At 37.1% G+C, this 20,892-nt stretch overlaps 2 protein-coding genes, 1 long non-coding RNA gene and 2 pseudogenes across 3 annotated transcripts; 4 read left to right on the top strand and 1 right to left on the bottom strand.

The window, feature by feature from the left end:
* Nucleotides 1-1,520: 1,520 nt before the first annotated feature.
* On the top strand, nucleotides 1,521-2,357 carry LOC117498026 (annotated as a pseudogene).
* A 1,190-nt stretch (nucleotides 2,358-3,547) lies between these two features.
* On the top strand, nucleotides 3,548-4,923 carry LOC117498025 (complement C1q-like protein 3). Its single transcript, XM_034150072.1, has 3 exons — nucleotides 3,548-3,821; nucleotides 3,964-4,095; nucleotides 4,286-4,923. Exons 1-3 carry the CDS (start codon nucleotides 3,614-3,616, stop codon nucleotides 4,564-4,566), a joined length of 621 nt encoding a protein of 206 aa, XP_034005963.1. The 5' UTR covers nucleotides 3,548-3,613; the 3' UTR covers nucleotides 4,567-4,923.
* An 8,313-nt stretch (nucleotides 4,924-13,236) lies between these two features.
* Nucleotides 13,237-14,650, top strand: LOC117498024 (annotated as a pseudogene).
* A 1,357-nt stretch (nucleotides 14,651-16,007) lies between these two features.
* Nucleotides 16,008-17,482, top strand: LOC117498023 (complement C1q-like protein 3). The gene is made up of 3 exons (XM_034150071.1): nucleotides 16,008-16,252; nucleotides 16,362-16,493; nucleotides 16,664-17,482. Exons 1-3 carry the CDS (start codon nucleotides 16,048-16,050, stop codon nucleotides 16,942-16,944), a joined length of 618 nt encoding a protein of 205 aa, XP_034005962.1. The 5' UTR covers nucleotides 16,008-16,047; the 3' UTR covers nucleotides 16,945-17,482.
* Nucleotides 17,483-18,909: 1,427 nt separating this feature from the next.
* Nucleotides 18,910-20,672, bottom strand: LOC117498031. The gene is made up of 3 exons (XR_004557525.1): nucleotides 20,573-20,672; nucleotides 19,911-20,082; nucleotides 18,910-19,720 (listed from the first exon to the last, which is right to left on the bottom strand). It is a non-coding gene; the product is annotated as an uncharacterized LOC117498031 (long non-coding RNA).
* Nucleotides 20,673-20,892: the final 220 nt, after the last annotated feature.

Raw genomic sequence — 20,892 nt, forward strand, 5'->3', positions numbered from 1 at the left:
CAACTTGGAAGATGAGTTTGACAATTTTACTGATTGTGTCGCTGTTTAGTGCCTTAATTTAAAAGTTATTACATCTTTCAGATAATAATAATAATAATTAATAATAATAATTCATTATATTTAGAGGCGCCTTTCAAAGCACCCAAGGACAGCTTACAATTAATAAAATATTCTAAGGAAAGGTTTAAGACAGTACAAAAGGACCGTGACAGGGAACATGTTGGGAAACAGGAGACATGTCGCATTACAGTGAGCAGGCTTATCTGAACAGGTGGGATTTGAGGAGGGACGTGAATGTGGTGATTGTGTCAGACTGTCGGATGTGAAGGGGGAGAGAGTTCCATAGTATGGGAGCAGCTAAAAGCCAGAGCCCCCATCGTGACTATAGGCGTGGGGTCAGGACAGTTAGCAGGCCAGCAGAGGAGGAGGGAGAGAGCGAGACGGGGTGTAGGAGGTCAGCTAGATAGGTGGGGGCCAGGAGAGAGAAAGAGAGAGAGAGAGAGAGAGAGAGAGAGAGAGAGAGAGAGAGAGAGAGAGAGAGAGAGAGAGAGAGGGGGTGTAGGAGGTCAGCCAGATAGGTGGGGGCCAGGAGAGAGAGAGAGAGAGAGAGAGAGGAGAGAGAGAGAGAGAGAGAGAGAGAGAGAGAGAGAGAGAGAGAGAGAGAGAGAGAGAGAGAGAGGAGAGGAGAGAGGAGAGATGAGAGAGAGAGGGGGTATAGGAGGTCAGCCAGATAGGTGGGGGCCAGGAGAGAGAGAGGGAGAGAGGAGAGAGAGAGTGGGTGTACTCCTGTAGGTCAGCCAGATAGGTGGGGGCCAGGAGAAAGAGAGGGAGAGAGAGAGGAGAGAGAGAGGAGAGGGAGAGGGGGTGTACTCCTGTAGGTCAGCCAGATAGGTGGGGGCCAGGTTGTGGAGGGCTTTGAATGTGAGCAGAAGGGTTTTGAAGTCTATCCGGTATTTTACAGGTAGCCAATGTAGACGGATGAGGATGGGGGTGATGTGGTCAGAGGATTTGGTGCGGGTGATGATCCGGGCAGCAGAGTTCTGAATGATTTGAAGTTTATTGAGGAGTTTGATGGGAAGGCCTGAGAGCATGGTATTACAATAGTCAATACGGGATGTGACGAATGCATGAACCAGGACTTCAGTGCTGGATTGAGACAGGGCGGAGTCTGGAGAAGAATGCAGTCCGGGTGATGTTTTTTATGTGGGGTGCAGATGAGAGGGAGCGGTCCAGAATGACACCAAGATGTTGTGTTTGAGTTGTGCTCTTGATAAGCCATTAAAACAGTAGAATAAGTGTCTCCTGTGCACCAAAACATACCCATCTGTTATGGAAAAATAAAGTATTCCAAAAGTATTCTAAAAGTAATCTGAATACTTTTTTAAGACACGTAACTGTATTCAGATTCGGATTACTTTCAGAGCCATGTATTCAGTATTCAGGAACTAATTACATGTACAAAGTAACCCTCCCAACCCTGGTCATGTCATGCTTGTGAAGTAAGTGAGAAACTAAAGGCTATGGAAACCAGACTGATAGACACTGAAAACAGGCTGAAGGAGAGTGAAAACCAGATTCTTGAAATGAAGAACAAAGGTTGAGCGAAACTTTAGTTCTGATTGATTTAAAGACCTCACACGGTAGAATAATGTGTGGTGATGGGATTATAAAATGGAAATGTTTTGAAATGCTACGCTAAATTTAAATGATAATGAGATTACGATGTGTCTTTGTATAAAAGAAGACGGTCATATTCAGTGCAGCAACAGGATGAGGAGAAAATACCATTGGACCCTTCAACACACACACAACTTTAATCTACAGAACCTTGATCACAAACATTGGAGGTGCCTACAGTCCATCCACAGGTAAAACTACTTCCATCATAATTACAGGTCTTAAAATGCATTGAATGACCACTGATGGTTTTTGTTTTGACTTTTTAATCAAAATAAATGTGACCAACACCCTGTTGTTTCCACAGGTATCTTTGCTGCCCCGGTTCCAGGTGTTTATAACTTTACCATCTTCTATCATGCTAGATGGAGCTATGGCACTCACTTACAGATCTTCAAGAACAATGAATTGATGATATGGACACATGATCACTCTTCAACCTCTGACACAGCTGATAATGGAGGAAACGCAGTGTTCCTGCAGCTTGTTCAAGGAGACCAGGTGTACGTGCAGCTGGCTGCAAGCACGCATGTTTGGGGAAGCGACCATCATACAACCTTCAGTGGTTTTCTGGTCACTGAAATGTGAGAATCTGTATCTCTGTAGTAATTCTTGAGGGTGGCTGACACAGTCTGAGCTCTCCAAACATCTATTAACATGAACTGTTCAAATGTAATGAAACACAAAGCTGTTGCTCAAACAATAAAGAGTCTGAAAATGCCTTCTTTAGTGATTGCTTTTGTAAGTTCTTTATCCTGCAAAGTTCACAGTGACTTTTCTTTTTTTACCCAGGACATCTAAAGCAACTGTTAAAAATGGACAGTTAACAGTTTGATTTTATTCAGTACGGCAACAAAAGGCAAAAGTCAACCCAACTGGATAGAAATGATTCTCATAGCTTACAAAGAGGTTCATCATCACGCTTGATCTTATCCTAAAGAGAGCATACACTGCATTTATTTTGGGGATCTGGGCCTCCTTAGAATATATAGGTATTAAGTATTTAAATATTATCCATTTAAATATAGCACTTTGAGTTTTGTTCACGCAAATGAAAAGAGCGCTTATAAATAAAATTAATTATTATTATTATTATTATCCATAAAATGTAAATTAAATAAATTCTGACTCCCATTATGGTTTATGAGCTTTTAAAGTTAGGAGAGACTAACTTTTTTTTGTTTGGAAAGGCAGGCGAAGTCGCCTACCTGCAAATCAAGGTCATTCCCTTCAGACTAATCTGTGCTTTGCACTGTACAGTTGTAGAATAATGCAGAGTATTGCCCAGATGAAGAATTGCACTGGTTATGTAGTCGAAGTATAGAAGTTATGTCTCAAAGCTGTGTCAGAACTAATATTTCCACAGGTATCAATTCACTTTTAATATGTTGCAAATTACATAAAACAAACTTGAGAGAAATCAGCATATTGTGCCGACCTTTGACCACAGCACATTGCATGATGGGGCAGATAACTGGGCAAATACAGGGTCCATGCATCTGTAGACAGACACAGGACTAGTTGCTTGTGAACTTAAGAGCAAATACAAACGTTTGGGGAATCAATGACACCTTTAGTGTTTTTTGGTCAAAATAAGTTCCAGAAAGGAGTGAATAGGGATATGATTTATTTAGATGCAGACACAATGTTTTATGTTTTTTGTGCTGCATGTCATTAGTCATATCTGTAGTCTGTGTTCTGTTTATGTGCCTGACCATAATCCACTTAGAGTGTTTTTGTTAACATTTCTCTCGGCTGTCAATGATTAACGGATTGCCAGAAAATGCGGTCAATACTATTTTCTTATTGCAAAATAACCCTTTTATCAAAACTGATGTTAAACATTAACAGGTCACTTTAAACAACATAAAAGCAGCCAGAGGGATCACATCATTTAGAGTTCAGGGGACTGAGCGACGTTGTATCAATTTACAAAATGAGATTGACCATTGTGCTGATTGTGTCGCTGTTTAGTGGCTTAATTTTGGCCCAGGAAGGTGATAATGTAAGTGAGAAACTAAAGGCTATGGAAACCAGACTGGTGAACAGTGAAACCAGACTGGTGAACACTGAAACCAGACTGATGGACACTGAAAACAGGCTGAAGGAGAGTGAAAACCAGATTCTTGAACTGAAGAACAAAGGTAACGTGAAACTTTAGTTCTGATTGATTTAAAGACTTCAGTGTAGAATAATGTGTGGTGATGGGATTATCGAATAGAGAAGTGTGGAAATACTACGCTAGATTTAAATAATAATGAGATTGCAATGTTTTGCTTTGTATAGAAAAGAAGACGGTCATATTCAGTGCAGCAACAGGAGGAGGAGGTAATCACATTGGACCCTTCAACACAGACACAACTTTAATCTACAGAACCATGATTACTGACATTGGTGGTGCCTACAGTCCATCCACAGGTAACTCAGTCAACTGCATTCAGTTAAATAACACCTATTACGTTCTAACAAGAATCAAGAATCTACAGTATTTCCATCCTGTCTGATAAAATACAGGTCGAAAACGTATTGAATACTTAAGAATACTGATGGTTTGAGATAATACTTTTTAATCAAAAGAAATGTGACCAACACCCTGTTGTTTCCACAGGTGTCTTCGTTGCCCCGGTTGCAGGTGTTTATTACTTTACCATCTTCTTTCATGCTGGAGGGAACCTTGCAGCTAAGTTAACGCTCAACAAGAACAATGACTTAGTGGTCATGACCCAGGATCACCCTTCAACCTTTGACACAGCTGATAATGGAGGAAACGCAGTGTTCCTGCAGCTTGTTCAAGGAGACCAGGTGTATGTGCGCCTGATTGCAAAGACGTTTGTTTGGGGAACTGACCATCATACAACCTTCAGTGGTTTTTTGGTCACTGAAATGTGAAAATCAGTATCTCTGTAGTAATTCTTGCTTGAGGGTGGCTGAAAAAGATCTGAGCTCTCTATAAACTGAATATCTATCACCATGACATGTTCAAATGTAATGAAACACAAAGCTGTTGCTCATAGAATTATAAAATGAAGTTTAAACATTTTTCTTCGATCATTGCTATATTAAATTTGACAGTGAATTTCTTGTTTTCTGTTTCCTGAATATCTTAATATATTGAGTGTTGGGCCTCTCAATTAAAAGCTCCATCTCATTGCAACAACCTCTCAACTTAGATGTCTAACCTGCCTGATAATGCATCAATGGAAGACACATGGAGCGAGAAATAAAGACATGGAGAAGTTCCATTTATTCAAATGTCAAGAAGTGCTACTTTGATATTAGCGAACCTATTTGCATTACAGTATTCAAAACTCACCTGCTTCATCTCAAACTTGCAAAGGTGGCTCGAGTTGTATCAGATAGAGATTCACTGGACTCTGTCCCTTAAAGGATCTTGGTAGATAAAGAAATACAGCATCTCTCCTGGTGTTTTTACTGAAACTTATTACGCCGATTTTAAATAACCTATACATTAAAGGTGGGGAAGGTAATTTTGGAGAAACCAGCTCGAGATCGCTAGAATTTGAAAATACACAGCCGGACAAAATCTGCCACTTCCTTACAGAGCCCCTCCTCCAACACACACGAACGCGCACATGACCAATGAGGGCACGAGATAAGTTTGTGCACAGATGGAAGGCTGACAGGCAGGTAGGCCATCCAGTTACTTTAGCCGGGCCGGCTAAAATGATTGGTCGTGCTTTTTACAGTACTACGGCTTCCACAGATGAAATCTTTTTATGGATTTGTTGTCAAATCATTTAAGATATTCATTGCTATCGGGATGTTAAGAGCATTCCATGGAATATAACAAAAAGTGTATCTCGAGCCGGTTTCTCAAACTTACCTACCCCACCTTTAATGAAGCAGTGTGCCATATAAGCATATCATTAGCATATAATCATTATTTAGGGGACCAGTGTTGCTTGTAACAAAATATAGATACAATACAATACAGCTTTATTTACAAAGCACTTGAATACCTCCAGACCAAAGTGCTGTACAGTCAAATAAACAAACAAAAACATACAAAAAGTCACACAGCACAGCTCACACTCCATAAAACAAGAACAAGTAAGAACAATAGACAATTTAATAGCAATAAAAGCAACAATCTAAAAGAGCTTAGACCTGGGCACATTCAGGAGCAGTTGATCAGCTGACCTGAGAGGGCGGTTGGGCGTGTTGGGGTGTAGCAGCTCAGAAATATATGGTGGGGTCATGCCATTTAGGGATTTAAAAGTAAATAAAAGGATTTTGAAATGAATCCTAAAATGTATTAGCCAATACAATACTGCAGCCAATGGAGCGAAGCCAAAATGGGGGAAATGTGGTCATATTTCCGTGTGCAAGTTAAAAGCCTTGCTGCTGCATTTGCATTGATGGACAGTATCCATTCAACCTTAAACCTAAAACAATCTTTGTACAACCTTAAACATAAGGCCCAAAGAAAGAAGACGAAAAAATACAGAATCAAAAATCAAAGTCTCAGTTTGTTTAAGACCACGCAGAACGCTTCAACTGTAGATCCAGAAAGCCACACACACGTTTCTCCACACTGTGTGTATTTAACTTGCTGTGAAGTGTACATCAAACTCGCACTGCAAAAAAAAAGAATCTTTACATCCAAATATCAGTTTGTGTATTGTAAATGTATATCCATTTATAAGTGCAGCAGACAGTATGTTAATAATGTTCCTAATTGTAAATACCTTTTTGACATAGGCTTCTGTAGTAACGATAGACAGTAAATGAAGAAAGTCTGTCATCAAGTGTTGACCAACACACACACAGGTGCCACAGATGGAAAACCCAAGCAGTACTTATTTTGTATTAGAGAAATAAGCTGTAGTTACGTTTCATACTGACACTTTGCAAATATTGCTCACTTGTAGTGTATCACCCATAGCTCATTAGAATATTCCATTAGCAACCGTATTTACAAAGCTTTAGAAAGAGGTACTCTGCACCTTAACAGCATCAGAGAAGGAAATCATTACCTGTTATCATCCACAGTTGGAATTTTAGAAATACCATACCATAGAAATGTCCAAACAAATACAATAGAAACTCTAAAGACTTGCAAGGGTGGGAAATATCTTTTAATAGCACAAAAGCACATCATTCAATGTTAAAATAAAACATATTGATTAATGCTGCTTAAATTAATTAATTGGACACATATACAAAGCAACACTTCAGGATTTGATTACATTTTCACAAAGATTTTGTAGTAAAATGTAACAAAAAACACGAGTTTAAGAGTTTTTTACACAATAACAATACTATGAACTTAACGCATCACAGAAAAGTATAACCAACAGTTCAATAAAGAGAGAAACCAATTCACTTTGACATAATGTGACAATTTAGTTTCAACAAACACACAAGTGTAACGTTTCTGACTTGAGAATAACTGAATGTAATTATCAGTAACATATGTTTAATATGATACGTTTATCACAAGTCATCTCCTTAATGTAACAACTTGTTATAATAACCAGGCTCAAATATGTAACAGATATCCAAAATAACATGTTTTCATGTAAGCAAAAAACGTTTCTCCTCTACCGAGGTTGACAGGGTGCAGCTGACAGGTTTGGCACTTGGTCGGTGTACCTCTCAAAATGAACAGGAAGGCATTGGTTTTCCACAATATCACAAATCAAAACCACAAATTGTGTCTCATAATATACATTTCTAACCCTGTTATTTTGATCCAATTTGACATGATATACCAGACATCTTGTGTACATACATAAGTTAGCTCGGTATCTACTTCTTTCTAGCGGTTGTCCTTTGCCATTACAGATGTCCGTGACTCTTTCCTCATCCCCGCTCTTGAAGAAGGACTGCAGAGGTCTGTTGATGAGTCCATGGTTCTCGATGTATCTGCACAACGAGATCATTGCCTTCTAGTTAGAGCGGAGCACGACTCCTGACTTTTCCCTGTGTTTTTTTTTATATATATCTGTTGTAATTTATTGTCTTTTATTGTGATTGTAGTAATGTGTTTTTATTACATGTACAGCACTTTGGCTCGACCAAAAATCGCTTTTAAATGTGCTTTATAAATAAAACTTGATTTGATTTGATTTGATTTGATTGCAAAGTAAATGCCGTGGACAAAGTACAACACAAGGCATGTTCATAAAGCAGTTGCGTTATAAAACAATTCTCACTGTACATGATATTAATATGAATCTTGATCTTATTAAAAACCATATTAAATTAACACACTGACTTGAACTCACATAAGTCATAAGACCTAACTCACCTTTCCCATTCATTGTAGTTCCTTCTGTCAAATCGGTCCCGAAGGATGTGTTTTCTAGAAAAGCTGTTGTACGCATTGTTATTCCTTATCGTCCGGCAAGGTGGATTGATCGCATGAACAAAGGCAAAAGCAATCGTGAGGAGGATCAGGGCAGTGGTGATCATGCTTTCTAGAGCGGGAGAAGGAGAATATTTAAGTAAGGAAGTTAGTGTTTGTTTGTTTGTCAAAAAAACAGAACTCAATTTGTTTAGTCTCCCTCAAAACTGAAATCAAATACCAGGTTTAAGTTGAAATCCAATGTATAATAAATGATATATTATGCCAAATAACCATCCAAATGAAATATAAGGAATAGGTTCATTATAAGAAGGGTTGAAGATTTTAAAAGGACCCAGTCATGGCCTTTGAAGCTGCACTTCCTTGTTTCGCATTGAAAGATAAAGACCCAACAGCAGCAGATTTACTAATCCCTCCAATTCTATATCTCTATCTATATCTATATCTCTATCTATATCTATATTCTATTCTATCATGTTTTATTTATGTATTTTTTAACAAAACTCTGAAAATATCTAGAGAATAGCCCTATAACCCTTAATAATAACAAATGATCCCTAACCCTATGTCATCTCACTTTATACCTTAAGACATGTTGAATAAGGGAATTAAATACATAACTTGATCATCAGTAGACAGACACATTTAAGAGACTCATGATGATAAAATTATTTAACAAATGAGAAGTAAAAAGAGTGAAAACAAAATGTTTATGTTACATTATATATAGATATGTGGTGAAATGAAACCTGCTTCATTTGCTTTTAGAGGAAAATACATTACCACATTGTTAAGGATACCTCGAGAAAAAATATTTGTCTCTTTCTTTTCTCATGGTCTCTCCTGGTGTTTTTACTGAAGCTTAATATTGATTTTAAATAACCTATACATTAATGAACCGGTGGCCAGTCATATACTGTAAGCATAGCACCGGTGATGATTGTAACAACATATGGATGGACAACATCTGATTATAAGTGCAATTTTGTAAGGAATATCCAATTGGGCATATGTTAATAAAAAGGCCTAATAGTACATGACAATGGGTTCTGAAGTAATGGTAGACAGTAAATGAAGAAAGTCTGCCATCAAGTGTTGACCAAAGATGTCACAGGTGCCACAGATGGAAACCCATAAGCATTACTTATTGTGTGTGAGGAAATACCAGGTGTGTATGTCACATGGCGAAGTATTTTAATTATATTGCTTGGTTTTTGTGTGTTTCATACTTTTTATTTTGTGCTTTTATTCCGAAGTGTTTGCACTGTTGATATTTATCTGGTTTTACTTTTAAGCATGAATTTATTTATTTAACCTACTTCCACCATGATGACTGGGACGATTAGCAGCACCTGCCAATCATGGCCGACCTATAAATGGAGAGAGAACACAGGAGAGCAGGAGCACAAAGGAAGAAGACAGGAGGAGACGCAGCCGAGCAGACAGAAAATATCAAGAGACAAACGGCAGTCCAGAGTGTGAAGCCAAGGACACAAGAGGGCAGAGTTTAGAGCCCTTATTTCGTGAGTAACTACTGTCCAACGAAATACCTGATTTGTCCTTAAAAGACAAGTGACTACTGTTTGTCTGAGTGGGAGCCAAGCTGGAGGAGCGGGCGGTGTGCAGAAGTGTCCCCCCCTCATTGTGTGCCTGGATTTTAAAGAACTTTTAAGCCCTTTTAGCTTGTGAAATTGTTTTAATTGTATTTTAAGTAGTTTTAGTTTTTAGTCAAGTTTCTATGTCCAATAATAGATTATTTCAACCTTTTAAACTTGAGTAGTTTGGCTCTTGATTGCCCATCACAATCTCTCCCCGATTTAGAAAAACCCTTTCTCTCTTCCTACATTTCCACCCTTCCCCCCTCCTATATACAGTGTATGTCACATGCTGACACTTTTCTTCTTTTTTTCCAAATATTTCTCACTCCCTTCTAGTATTGTAGAAGTGTAAATTCCAATAGCAAACTTATTTACCTTGCTTATAAAAGAGTGCCTCTGCAACTTCACAGCAACAGAGCAGGAAATCATAATCTGAAACCATAATCTTTGTAAATATTCAAGAACAAGTTCCTCTCAAGCAGAAAAGCGTCAGTTCTTCACAAGAACTTGAACCTGGGGTCCTTGCATTAAACCACATTTTCTGGAATGTGGTTTGTGCCTGTTGTGGTAAAAACTGTTAACCAAAACGTCCATGAGCGATAACATGTACCCGGTGCTTTGGGGGCCAACTTCATCTCCTTTATCTCAAGCCTTTCTCTCTGCAGCCGGTTGAGAAATATATCGTCCATGTCATCTTTGATTAATATTCACACTTCTGTCACATTTGGCATCCATTTTGATGATAAGGAGAATAATGTTATATAATTTTGGTTATACATTTTCCTTTTGAGTCGCCCTTAGTTACTTTTTGTCTTTCATTTCTTACACCCTTTCAGTCTTTTGAATTGCCATGTTGTTGAAAGGTGCAATACATATGTTTAGTGAGATCATTGTAATACTGAAACATGTTCAATCTTTGACCCCATATTAATGATAACAACATACATTTTCCAGAACATATATTAGTATTTCCTTATTTTCTATTACCTGGATAATAAAGCTGATTGGTTACCTGGCAGAATATGAAGTAAATACTATTTCCTCATTGCAACATGAGCCTTGTTTCAAAGGGGATGTAAATAATGAACAAGTCATAATTTAAAAATATGTAAAAGCAGCCAGACGAATCATATTAAAAAAAGGAAATTGTAACCATTCGTCTTTAGTCTTACATCTAAAATATGAAAATATTATTTTCATATTTTTTTAACAATAACCAAGTTTAAGGCTTGACAAATAGTCAAATAGTTTTTACTTTCTCTGTTGTACTTACATTTGCCTTAACACTAAAACAACAAGAATGAGCTGAAAGTCGGAAAACTACAAAATGAAGAGGTGGAAATGTTTCTGTATCGCACAAAAATACATATTACTCATGAAAATATTGATTGATGCAGCTTCAAGCCATTTATTTGACAATATTTAAAGCAACACAAACAGGATTTGAATACAGCTTCACAAACATTTTCAGTAACAGAGGAAGTACACACAATTGTAGGGAATATTAAACTCTTAGAAAAGAAACTTTTGATGGTGCTTGGTAGATCTTTTGATATGTGACCTTTTTTGGTCAAATAACGCTTAGTCTAGTTTGACAGGTTTTCACAGACTGACAATTATCTGAATTGACACATCACAAAAGATGATAACCAACAGTTTAATATACACAATCAACCAATTTACTTTGAGGTAAGATGACGATAAACTTTCAACAAACAGGTGTGTGTACAGTTTTCTGATTAAATTGTTAATGCCATGTAGCCACAAGTTATAATGACCGAGGTCAATAAGTAACAGGTGTTATAATGCAGCATAAGAACATCATAACATGTTTTCGTGTAAGCAAAAGAGGCCTAATTAAGCTAAGCTTGACAGAGGTTTAGAACTGGAATCCAATGTCTTCTAACCCCTCTGTCGTTAGAGTTTAACCCTGTCGTTAAACTCTAACGACAGGGTTGACCTTTCCAGTCTAGCCTGATATTCTCCGTCCGATCAAAATGGACAGGAAGGCATAGGTTATTAACATTCTGACAGCCCACAATCCCATAGAGTTGTTTTCGGGTTAGATGTGTAACCCTGCAGGTGCTGGTGTCGACTTGGACCTTGTAAAGGGTGATGGGTGAGTTACTGGTACATATAGTCATTTGGTTATTCGGATTGACTTCACTACATGTATAGACCGTATGGTTTTCATAGCCTTGACAGATCTTTTTGACAGTGTCTTTCAACATGAAGGTCTGACTTGGTCTCCGGCAGAGGCCATACTTCTCTATGTACCTGTATAAACAAGATTTATTGTTTCACTGAAGAGTAAATAGCATTGATAAAGTCATTGACATAATCAGTAGTGTGGTACCTAAATGAAACAGTCCTGCCTTTAAATGTAGTGAATATGAATCTCCATCTTATGCAAATGCATTTCTAAATAAACATATTGACTTAACCATTTAACTCACCTTTCCCAGTCAGCCTTATCTGTTTTGTCACCAATGCTCTCCTGAAGGACGTGTTTGCAAAGAAATCTGTCGTGCGGATCTTGTACCATTTCACAATATGAAGGAGTTAAACCATCAACAAGGGCAAGAGTGGACATGAAGATGATAAAGACAGCGATGTTCATCTTTTCTAGAGCGGGAGAACGATAAATATATAAGTAAGAAAGGTTTTAGTTGTTAATGTTTCAACATACAATAATGTATTAATGTGTAAAAAAAAAAGCGTGTGATAGAAGTTTCAAATTTGAATTTTCTTTCTTTTTTACCTTTAAATTAAAATTAAAATTAAAACATTCTTCAATATGTTTTCAAATGTAACTATATAACATGTCTATAACCCTAAAACAACACGTGTCATACACAGGTGCATCTCCACAGCGCCTATTATCTATGTGACACAAATCACAATATCAGCAAGTTTAATATTAACTCTACTATTAGCTTATTTTGGTCTTTTGCCACTAATCTTGCACCATACCACAATACATTTTCAGCCTCTTAGACGTTAGAACACGAAGCAAGTATTTCAATAGTCCCAGCAACATTATTTAGGAAACCTGCAACAAGAAGAACAAGAGATCGACTCTAAGCTCCAGGAACAGAATAAGTATATTAACCAAACCCATAAACATTTGCATTCATTCAGACAGCCTCGAAAGTTTTAGCACCATAGTTTGTCATTGTAGTATCAAAGATTAAAATCAATGATTGTGAGTTACATGATAAACTACATCCTCCTTCCTTGTTGCCTGGCTAGAAAAAAACAAAGTGTAATGCCAAGAAAGAAAAGTGATGAGTAAAAGATAAATTATTGTTGACTTGATCATTTGTTATATCCTCATTCCTTGTTGCTTGGCTAGAAAATTCCAGTGTAGCTCCAGTCAATAATTTAGATGAAAACAAAGCCTTCTGGCAAGAAAGCGAGGTGTCAGAGGTGTATATTTGGTAAAAAAAATAATATATATAATGTATTATTTAGTACTTGACTTTAAAATCAACATAGGCAGTTCCTTCTATTGTAAATCATTTCTGCTATCCCTACTCATTTCATTGTTTCTAAAGAAAGCATGGAAAGGGATTCACTTTATTTCTTGGTGCTCTGCGTCTGCCTTTGAAACACATGCATCGTTGCAGGGTTACTTTGAAAACAGTTAATATTTGAAACATAATTCTGTTAATCTTTCTCTAGGATGTCAGTAATTAACTGATTGCTAGAACATGTTGTTAATAGGGTTTTTTTATTGCAAAAAACTTTGTTTCAAAGTTGATTTTAAACATTAACAGGTTTCTAGACAATATAAAAGCAGTCAGAGGGATCACGTCATTCAGAGTTCGAGGACTGAGCGACTTTGTATCAACTTGAAGATGAGTTTGACCATTTTACTGATTGTGTCGCTGTTTTGCGGCCTGATTTCAGCCCAGGATGATGGTAATACTACTATATTAATACAGGAATGCTCTCCTGACATGTGTGACCTCCTGAGAGAGTTTGGTGCAGTAAGTGCGAAATTAAGAGTTATGGAGACCAGGATGGAAGATAGTGAAACCCAGATTCTTGAACTGAACAAAGGTAAAGTCAAACTTTACGATTAAAAGGTATCAGTGTAAAATAATGTTGGGTGATTAACAAAATAAGTAAATACTGCACAAAATAATAATTACAATAATAATAATAAGATTCCAATGTTTTGCTTTGTACAGAAAAGAAGACGGTCGTATTCAGTGCAGCAACAGGAGGAGGAGGAAAAAATATTGGACCCTTCAACACTGACACAACTTTAATCTACAGAAAGGAGATCACAAACATTGGAGCCGCCTACAGTCCAGACACAGGTAAAACTCAGTCGTCTGCATGCTGCTTAATTCCACCTGATATGCTTAAACAAGAACAAAAAACAAAAAACCCTTCTTCTATCCTGTTTGATAAAACAGAGGTCTAAGAATGTGCTGAAACTGTACTAACCACTAACTTCTTTTTGGTGTATTTGGTTGGTAGGCAAAACAATTAAGTGCTTAAGACCACTAAAGGTTTGTTATTTGACTTTTTAATCAAAATTAATGTGACCAACACTCTGTTGTTTCCACAGGTATCTTCTTTGCCCCGGTTGCAGGTGTTTATTACTTTACCATCTTCTATCATGCTGGAGGGAGATGTGGCAAAATGTTGAAGCTCTACATGAACAATGTCTTAGTGGTCATGACCCATGATCACGGTTCATAATGGGACTCAGCTGATAATGGAGGAAACGCAGTGTTCATGCAGCTGGAGCAAGGAGACCAGGTGTATGTGCGCCTGGTTGCGAACACAGTTGTTTGGGGAACTGACTATCATACAACCTTCAGTGGTTTTCTGGTCACTGAAATGTGAGAGTATGTATATATCTCTGTTGTCATTTCTGCTTGAGGTTGGCTGAAAAAGATCAGAGCTCTCTATGAACTGAATATCTATCACCATGAAATGTTGAAATGTAATGAAACACAAAGCTGTTGCTCATAAAATCATAAAAGGTATTCTAAAAATGTCTTCTTCAATCATTGCTTTATTCAATTTATTATGCTGCAAAGTTGACAGTGAAGTTTTCTTTTTCCTGAATATCTTAATAAACTTAACACAAAAAGTAAAGAAATCTGTGTTTGGTTGGTTATTTATTTGTTGTAGCAATGCTTCTTGGCAATAAATCTTATGCCGTTGGAAAGACTTTTTATTTACGTTTCAAATGGTGTCACATTTGTGAGGAACAAGCATTTGTGGGATGAGCAGCAGAGCTGAGTATGTGGGTTGCGCCCATGAAAAATGGGACTAGTCTCCTCTGCCAATGCCAAGCATTATATATATTATATTGAGTGTTGTGCCTTTCAATTCAAAGCTCCATCTCATTGCAACAACCTCTCAACTTAGATGTCTAACCTGCCTGATAATGCATCAATGGAAGACACATGGAGCGAGAAATAAAGACGTGGAGAAGGTCCCATTTATTCAAATGTCAAGAAGTGCTACTTTGATACTAGCGAACCTATTTGCATAACAGTTTTCAAAACTCACCTGCGTCATCTCAAACTTACAAAGGTGGCTCGAGTTGTATCACATAGAGATTCACTGGACACTGTCCCTTAAAGGATCTTGGCACATAAAGAAATACAACATCAATCATGTTTTATTTTATTTTTTCAAAACCCGTTGAAATATCTAGAAAATAACTCTATAACCCTAAATAAATAATCCCTAACCCTATTTTCTCACCGTATACCGTAAAACATGTTGAATTAGGGTTAGGGTTATTTTAAAAGTATGTTTATTGAACTAAATTCAAAATGGAAGAATTGCCAAAAGTACACAAATAGATCAAATAACAGGTTTATTATTTTTTTGTAACTCTGAAATTACTTCAATTGACTACCCATCAAATGTACACGGACCCACTCATCCCATCAGGAAAACAGACACTGACTGAAAAAGAGAATTGGACAGGTTTTTCATTTGTGTATTTAGAACTAAATCGAAAGTTCTTTGTCCTACCTCAGTTGAGACAGCTTGGACATCTTTAATTAGAAACATATTGACACTCCTGTCACATTTGGTATACATTTTGATGATTGGAAGAATAATGTTATATGATTTTGGTGATATATTTGGTTGCCTTTTGTTTCTTTTTTACAATATTGTCTTTAAATCCTAACACAAAGCCCTTTGAATTGCCATGTTGTTGAAAGGTGCAATACAAATAAACCTGTTTTGTAAGATCATTGTAAAACTGAGACATTTTTTAACTTTGACCCCCATATAATTTTACATTATTATTTCCTCGTCTCTTATCAACTGCTTTACAATAGGATAATAAAGCAACTTGTAGAATGGGATGTTAAAATTTAACAGGTATTCTTTAAACAACATAAAAAGGGATGTCATCAGTCAGAGTTTGTAACAGAGCGGTCGTGAATCAACAACATGAGTTTGACCAATGTATTGTTTGTGTTGCTGTTGAGCGGCTTCACTTTGGCCCAGGATGATGGTAACGCCAATGAAACACTGTCATGCGATCCTGACAGGGGGGATCTCCTGAGAGAGTTTGGTGCTATGAGAGAAACATTTGGAGCTATGGAAACCAGGCTGAAGGAGAGTGAAACCCAGATTCTTGAACTGAAGAACAAAGGTAAACCATCCATTAAAAAGTCTCTGTAATATAGAAATGAATGACTCTTTGACTAGTTTTTCGTGAGAACCCGCAAATATGTGTGATCAGCATGTTTTGTATTACGCAGAAAGAACCAACGTGATATTCAGTGCAGCAACAGGAGGAGGAGGAACTCACATTGGACCCTTCAACACAGACATCACTTTAATCTACAGAACCGTGATTACAAACATTGGTGGAGCCTACAGTCCATTCACAGGTAAAACCCAGTTACTTATTTACTTTCAATAGCCAAACTGACTTCCTGTCTCATAATATATATTTTTACTGAGGCAATAAAATAAATAGAATAACATAAAGTGGTTAATGGTAATTTGTGATTTGACTTCTTAAAAAATAAATATGACCAGCACCCTGTTGTTTCCACAGGTGTCTTCTTTGCCCCAGTGCCAGGTGTTTATTACTTTACCATTTTCTTTCATGCTGGATTGACTCATGGCACCAACTTACTTCTTTACAAAAACAATCAACTAATGCTCGCGACCAGTGATCACGGGTCGAGCTCAGACACAGCTGATAATGGAGGAAACGCAGTGTTCCTGCAGCTGAAGCAAGGAGACCAGGTGTATGTGGTTTTGGCTGAAAACTCCTATGTTTGGGGGACTGACCATCATACAACCTTCAGTGGTTTTCTGGTCACTGAAATGTGAGAATATGTATCTCTGTCGCACTTTCTGCTTAGGGGTGGCTGAACAATTCTAAGCTCCCTAAATATCTAACACCATGACATGTTCAAATGTAATGAAACACATAGCTGTTGCTCATAGAATCATAAAATCAAGACTAAAAATGTCTTCTTCAATCATTGCTTTATTAAATTCATTATGCTGCAAAGTTGACAGTGAATTTCTTGTTTTCTGTTTCCTGAATATCTTAATATATTGAGTGTTGTGCATTTCAATTAAAAGCTCCATCTCATTGCAACAACCTCTCAACTGAGATGTCTAACCTGCCTGATAATGCATCAGAGGAAGACACATGGAGCGAGAAATAAAGACGTGGAGAAGTTCCCATTTATTCAAATGTCAAGAAGTGCTACTTTGATACTAGCGAACCTATTTGCATTACAGTATTCAAAACTCACCTGCTTTATCTCAAACTTGCAAAGGTGGCTCGAGTTGTATCAGATAGAGATTCACTGGACTCTGTCCCTTAAAGGATCTTGGCACATAAAGAAATACAACATCAGTCATGTTTCATTCATGTATTTTTTAACAAAACTCTGAAAATATCTAGTAAATAGCCCTATAACCCTTAATATTAACAAATGATCCCTAACCCTATGTCATCTCACTTTATATCTTAAGACATGTTGAATAAGGGAATTAAATACATAACTTGATCATCAGTAGACAGAAACATTTAAGAGACTCATGATGATAAAATGATACATGTTACATTATATATAGATATGTGGTGAAATGAAACCTGCTTGCTTTTAGAGGAAATACATTACCACATTGTTAAGGATACCTCGAGAAAGAAATATTTGTCTCACGGTAAATCCCCTCTTTCTTTTCTCATGGTCTCTCGTGGTGTTATTACTGAAGCTTAATATGCAGATGTTAAATAACCTATACATTAATGAAGCAGTGTGCCATATAAGCATATCATTAGAATATAATCATTATTTAGGGGACCAGTGTTGCTTGTAACAAAATATAGATACAATACAATACAGCTTTATTTACAAAGCACTTGAATACCTCCAGACCAAAGTGCTGTACAGTCAAATAAACAAACAAAAACATGCAAAAAGTCACACAGAACAGCTCACACTCCATAAAACAAGAACAAGTAAAAACAATAGACAATTTAAAAGCAATAAAAGCAACAATCTAAAAGAGCTTAGACCTGGTTCACATTCAGGAGCAGTTGATCAGCTGACCTGAGAGGGCGGTTGGGCGTGTTGGGGTGTAGCAGCTCAGAAAGATATGGGGCAACGCCATTTAGGGATTTAAAAGTAAATAAAAGGATTTTGAAATGAATCCTAAAATGTATTGGCAGCCAGTGGAGCGAAGCCAAAGTGGGGGAAATGTGCTCATATTTCCGTATGCAAGTTAAAAGCCTTGCTGCTGTATTTGCATAGATGGACAATATCCATTAAACCTTAAACCTAAATCAATCTTTGAACAACCTGAAACATAAGGCCCAAAGAAAGAAGTAGCGTATGTGTATTGTAAATGTATATCCATTTATAAGTGCAGCAGACAGTATGTTAATAATGTTCCTAATTGTAAATACCTTTTTGACATAGGCTTCTGTAGTAATGATAGACAGTAAATGAAGAAAGTCTGCCATCAAGTGTTGAACAGAGATGTCACAGGTGCCACAGATGGAAACCCAAGCAGTACTTATTTTGTATTAGAGAAATAAGCTGTAGTTACGTTTCATACTGACACTTTGCAAATATTGCTCACTTGTAGTGTATCACCCATAGCTCATTAGAATATTCCATTAGCAACCGTCTTCACAAAGCTTTAGAAAGAGGTACTCTGCACCTTAACAGCATCAGAGAAGGAAATCATTACCTGTTATCATACACAGTTGGAATTTTAGAAATACCATACCATAGAAATGTCCAAACAAATACAATAGAAACTCTAAAGACTTGCAAGGGTGGGAAATATCTTTTAATAGCACAAAAGCACATCATTCAATGTTAAAATAAAACATATTGATTAATGCTGCTTCAATTAATTTATTTGACACATATACAAAGCAACACTTCAGGATTTGATTACATTTTCACAAAGATGTTGTAGTAAAATGTAACAAAAAACACGAGTTTAAGGGTTTTTTACACAATAACAATACTATGAATTTAACACATCACAGAAAAGTATAACCAACAGTTCAATAAAGAGAGAAACCAATTCACTTTGACATCATGTGACCATTTAGTTTCAACAAACACACAAGTGTAACGTTTCTGACTTGAGAATAACTGAATGTAATTATCAGTAACATATGTTTAATATGATACGGTTATCACAAGTCATCTCCTTAATGTAACAACTTGTTATAATAACCAGGCTCAAATATGTAACAGATATCCAAAATAACATGTTTTCATGTAAGCCAAAAACGTTTCTACTCTACCGAGGTTGACAGGGTGCAGCTGACCGGTTTGGCACTTGTCTGGTGTACTTCTGATAATGAACGGGAAGGCATTGGTTTTCCACAATATCACAAGCCAAAACCACAAATTGTTTGGCAATATTTACTTTTGTAACCCTGTTATTTTGATCCAATTTGACATGATATACCAGAAATGTTCTGTGACTGATACATAAGTTAGCTCGGTATCTACTTCTTTTTAACGGTTGTCCTTTGCCATTACAGATGTCCGTGACTCTTTCCTCATCCCCGCTCCTGAAGAAGGACTGCAGAGGTCTGTCGGTGAGTCCATGGTTCCTGATGTATCTGCACAACGAGATCATTGCAAAGTAAATGCCGTGGACAAAGTACAACACAAGGCATGTTCATAAAGCAGTTGTGTTATAAAACAATTCTATCACTTTACATGATATCAATATGAATCTTGATCTTATTAAAAACCATATTAAATTAACACACTGACTTGAACTCACATAAGTCATAAGACCTAACTCACCTTTCCCATTCATTGTAGTTCCTTCTGTCAAATCGGTCCCGAAGGATGTGTTTTCTAGAAAAGCTGTTGTACGCATTGTTATTCCTTATCGTCCGGCAAGGTGGTGGATTGATCGCATGAACAAAGGCAAAAGCAATCGTGAGGATGATCAGGGCAGTGGTGGTCATGCTTTCTAGAGCGGGAGAAGGAGAATATTTAAGTAAGGAAGTTAGTGTTTGTTTGTTGGTCAAAAAAACAAAACTCAATTTGTTTAGTCTCCCTCAAAACTGAAATCAAATACCAGGTTTAAGTTGAAATCCAATGTATAATAAATGATATATTATCTCAAATAACCATCCAAATGAAATATAAGGAATAGGTTCATTATAAGAAGGGTTGAAGATTTTAAAAGGACCCAGTCATGGCCTTTGAAGCTGCACTTCCTTGTTTTGCATTGAAAGACAAAGACCCAACAGCAGCAGATTTACTAACGTGGAGAAATGTTTATAACAACTCATCATATGATCAACCGAACTAACATTGATGGAGAAAGGTGAAAAATAAGTAAAAAACGTTTCTCTTCACCTTATTGTCTTGTTGTTTACTAAAAATACAAGAAGTATTACAGTTAAAAGACAACACAAACGGTGAGTCCTATGCTCGAATATGTTTTTATTACTTACGTGTTTGTAGGCGAGCGAGCAGCGATCTGTCCCACTTCGATCCGTCAGCTGGACGATTGAATCCTCAGCTGGATGGAGCTGCTTTAGTAGTTTCTAAAGAGGAAGTAGCCTTGATCTTCATCTTCTCAAACAAGCTGAGTCACTTTGTTCTAGTGAAAGACACACTAATACTGGGTTCCTCTTATGCCTCGCCTTGTCACGTAGTTCAAATGGTAAGAAAAACAGGCCCTTTACCCAGCAAGATTTACAGAGGAATACCGAGACGTTCCCAAGCTCATTGAGACATTACATTTTTGTAGTCTGAGCTTGGATAGGACGTG

This window comes from Trematomus bernacchii, unplaced genomic scaffold, assembly GCF_902827165.1.
Source record: "Trematomus bernacchii unplaced genomic scaffold, fTreBer1.1, whole genome shotgun sequence".
NCBI lineage: Eukaryota > Metazoa > Chordata > Actinopteri > Perciformes > Nototheniidae > Trematomus > Trematomus bernacchii.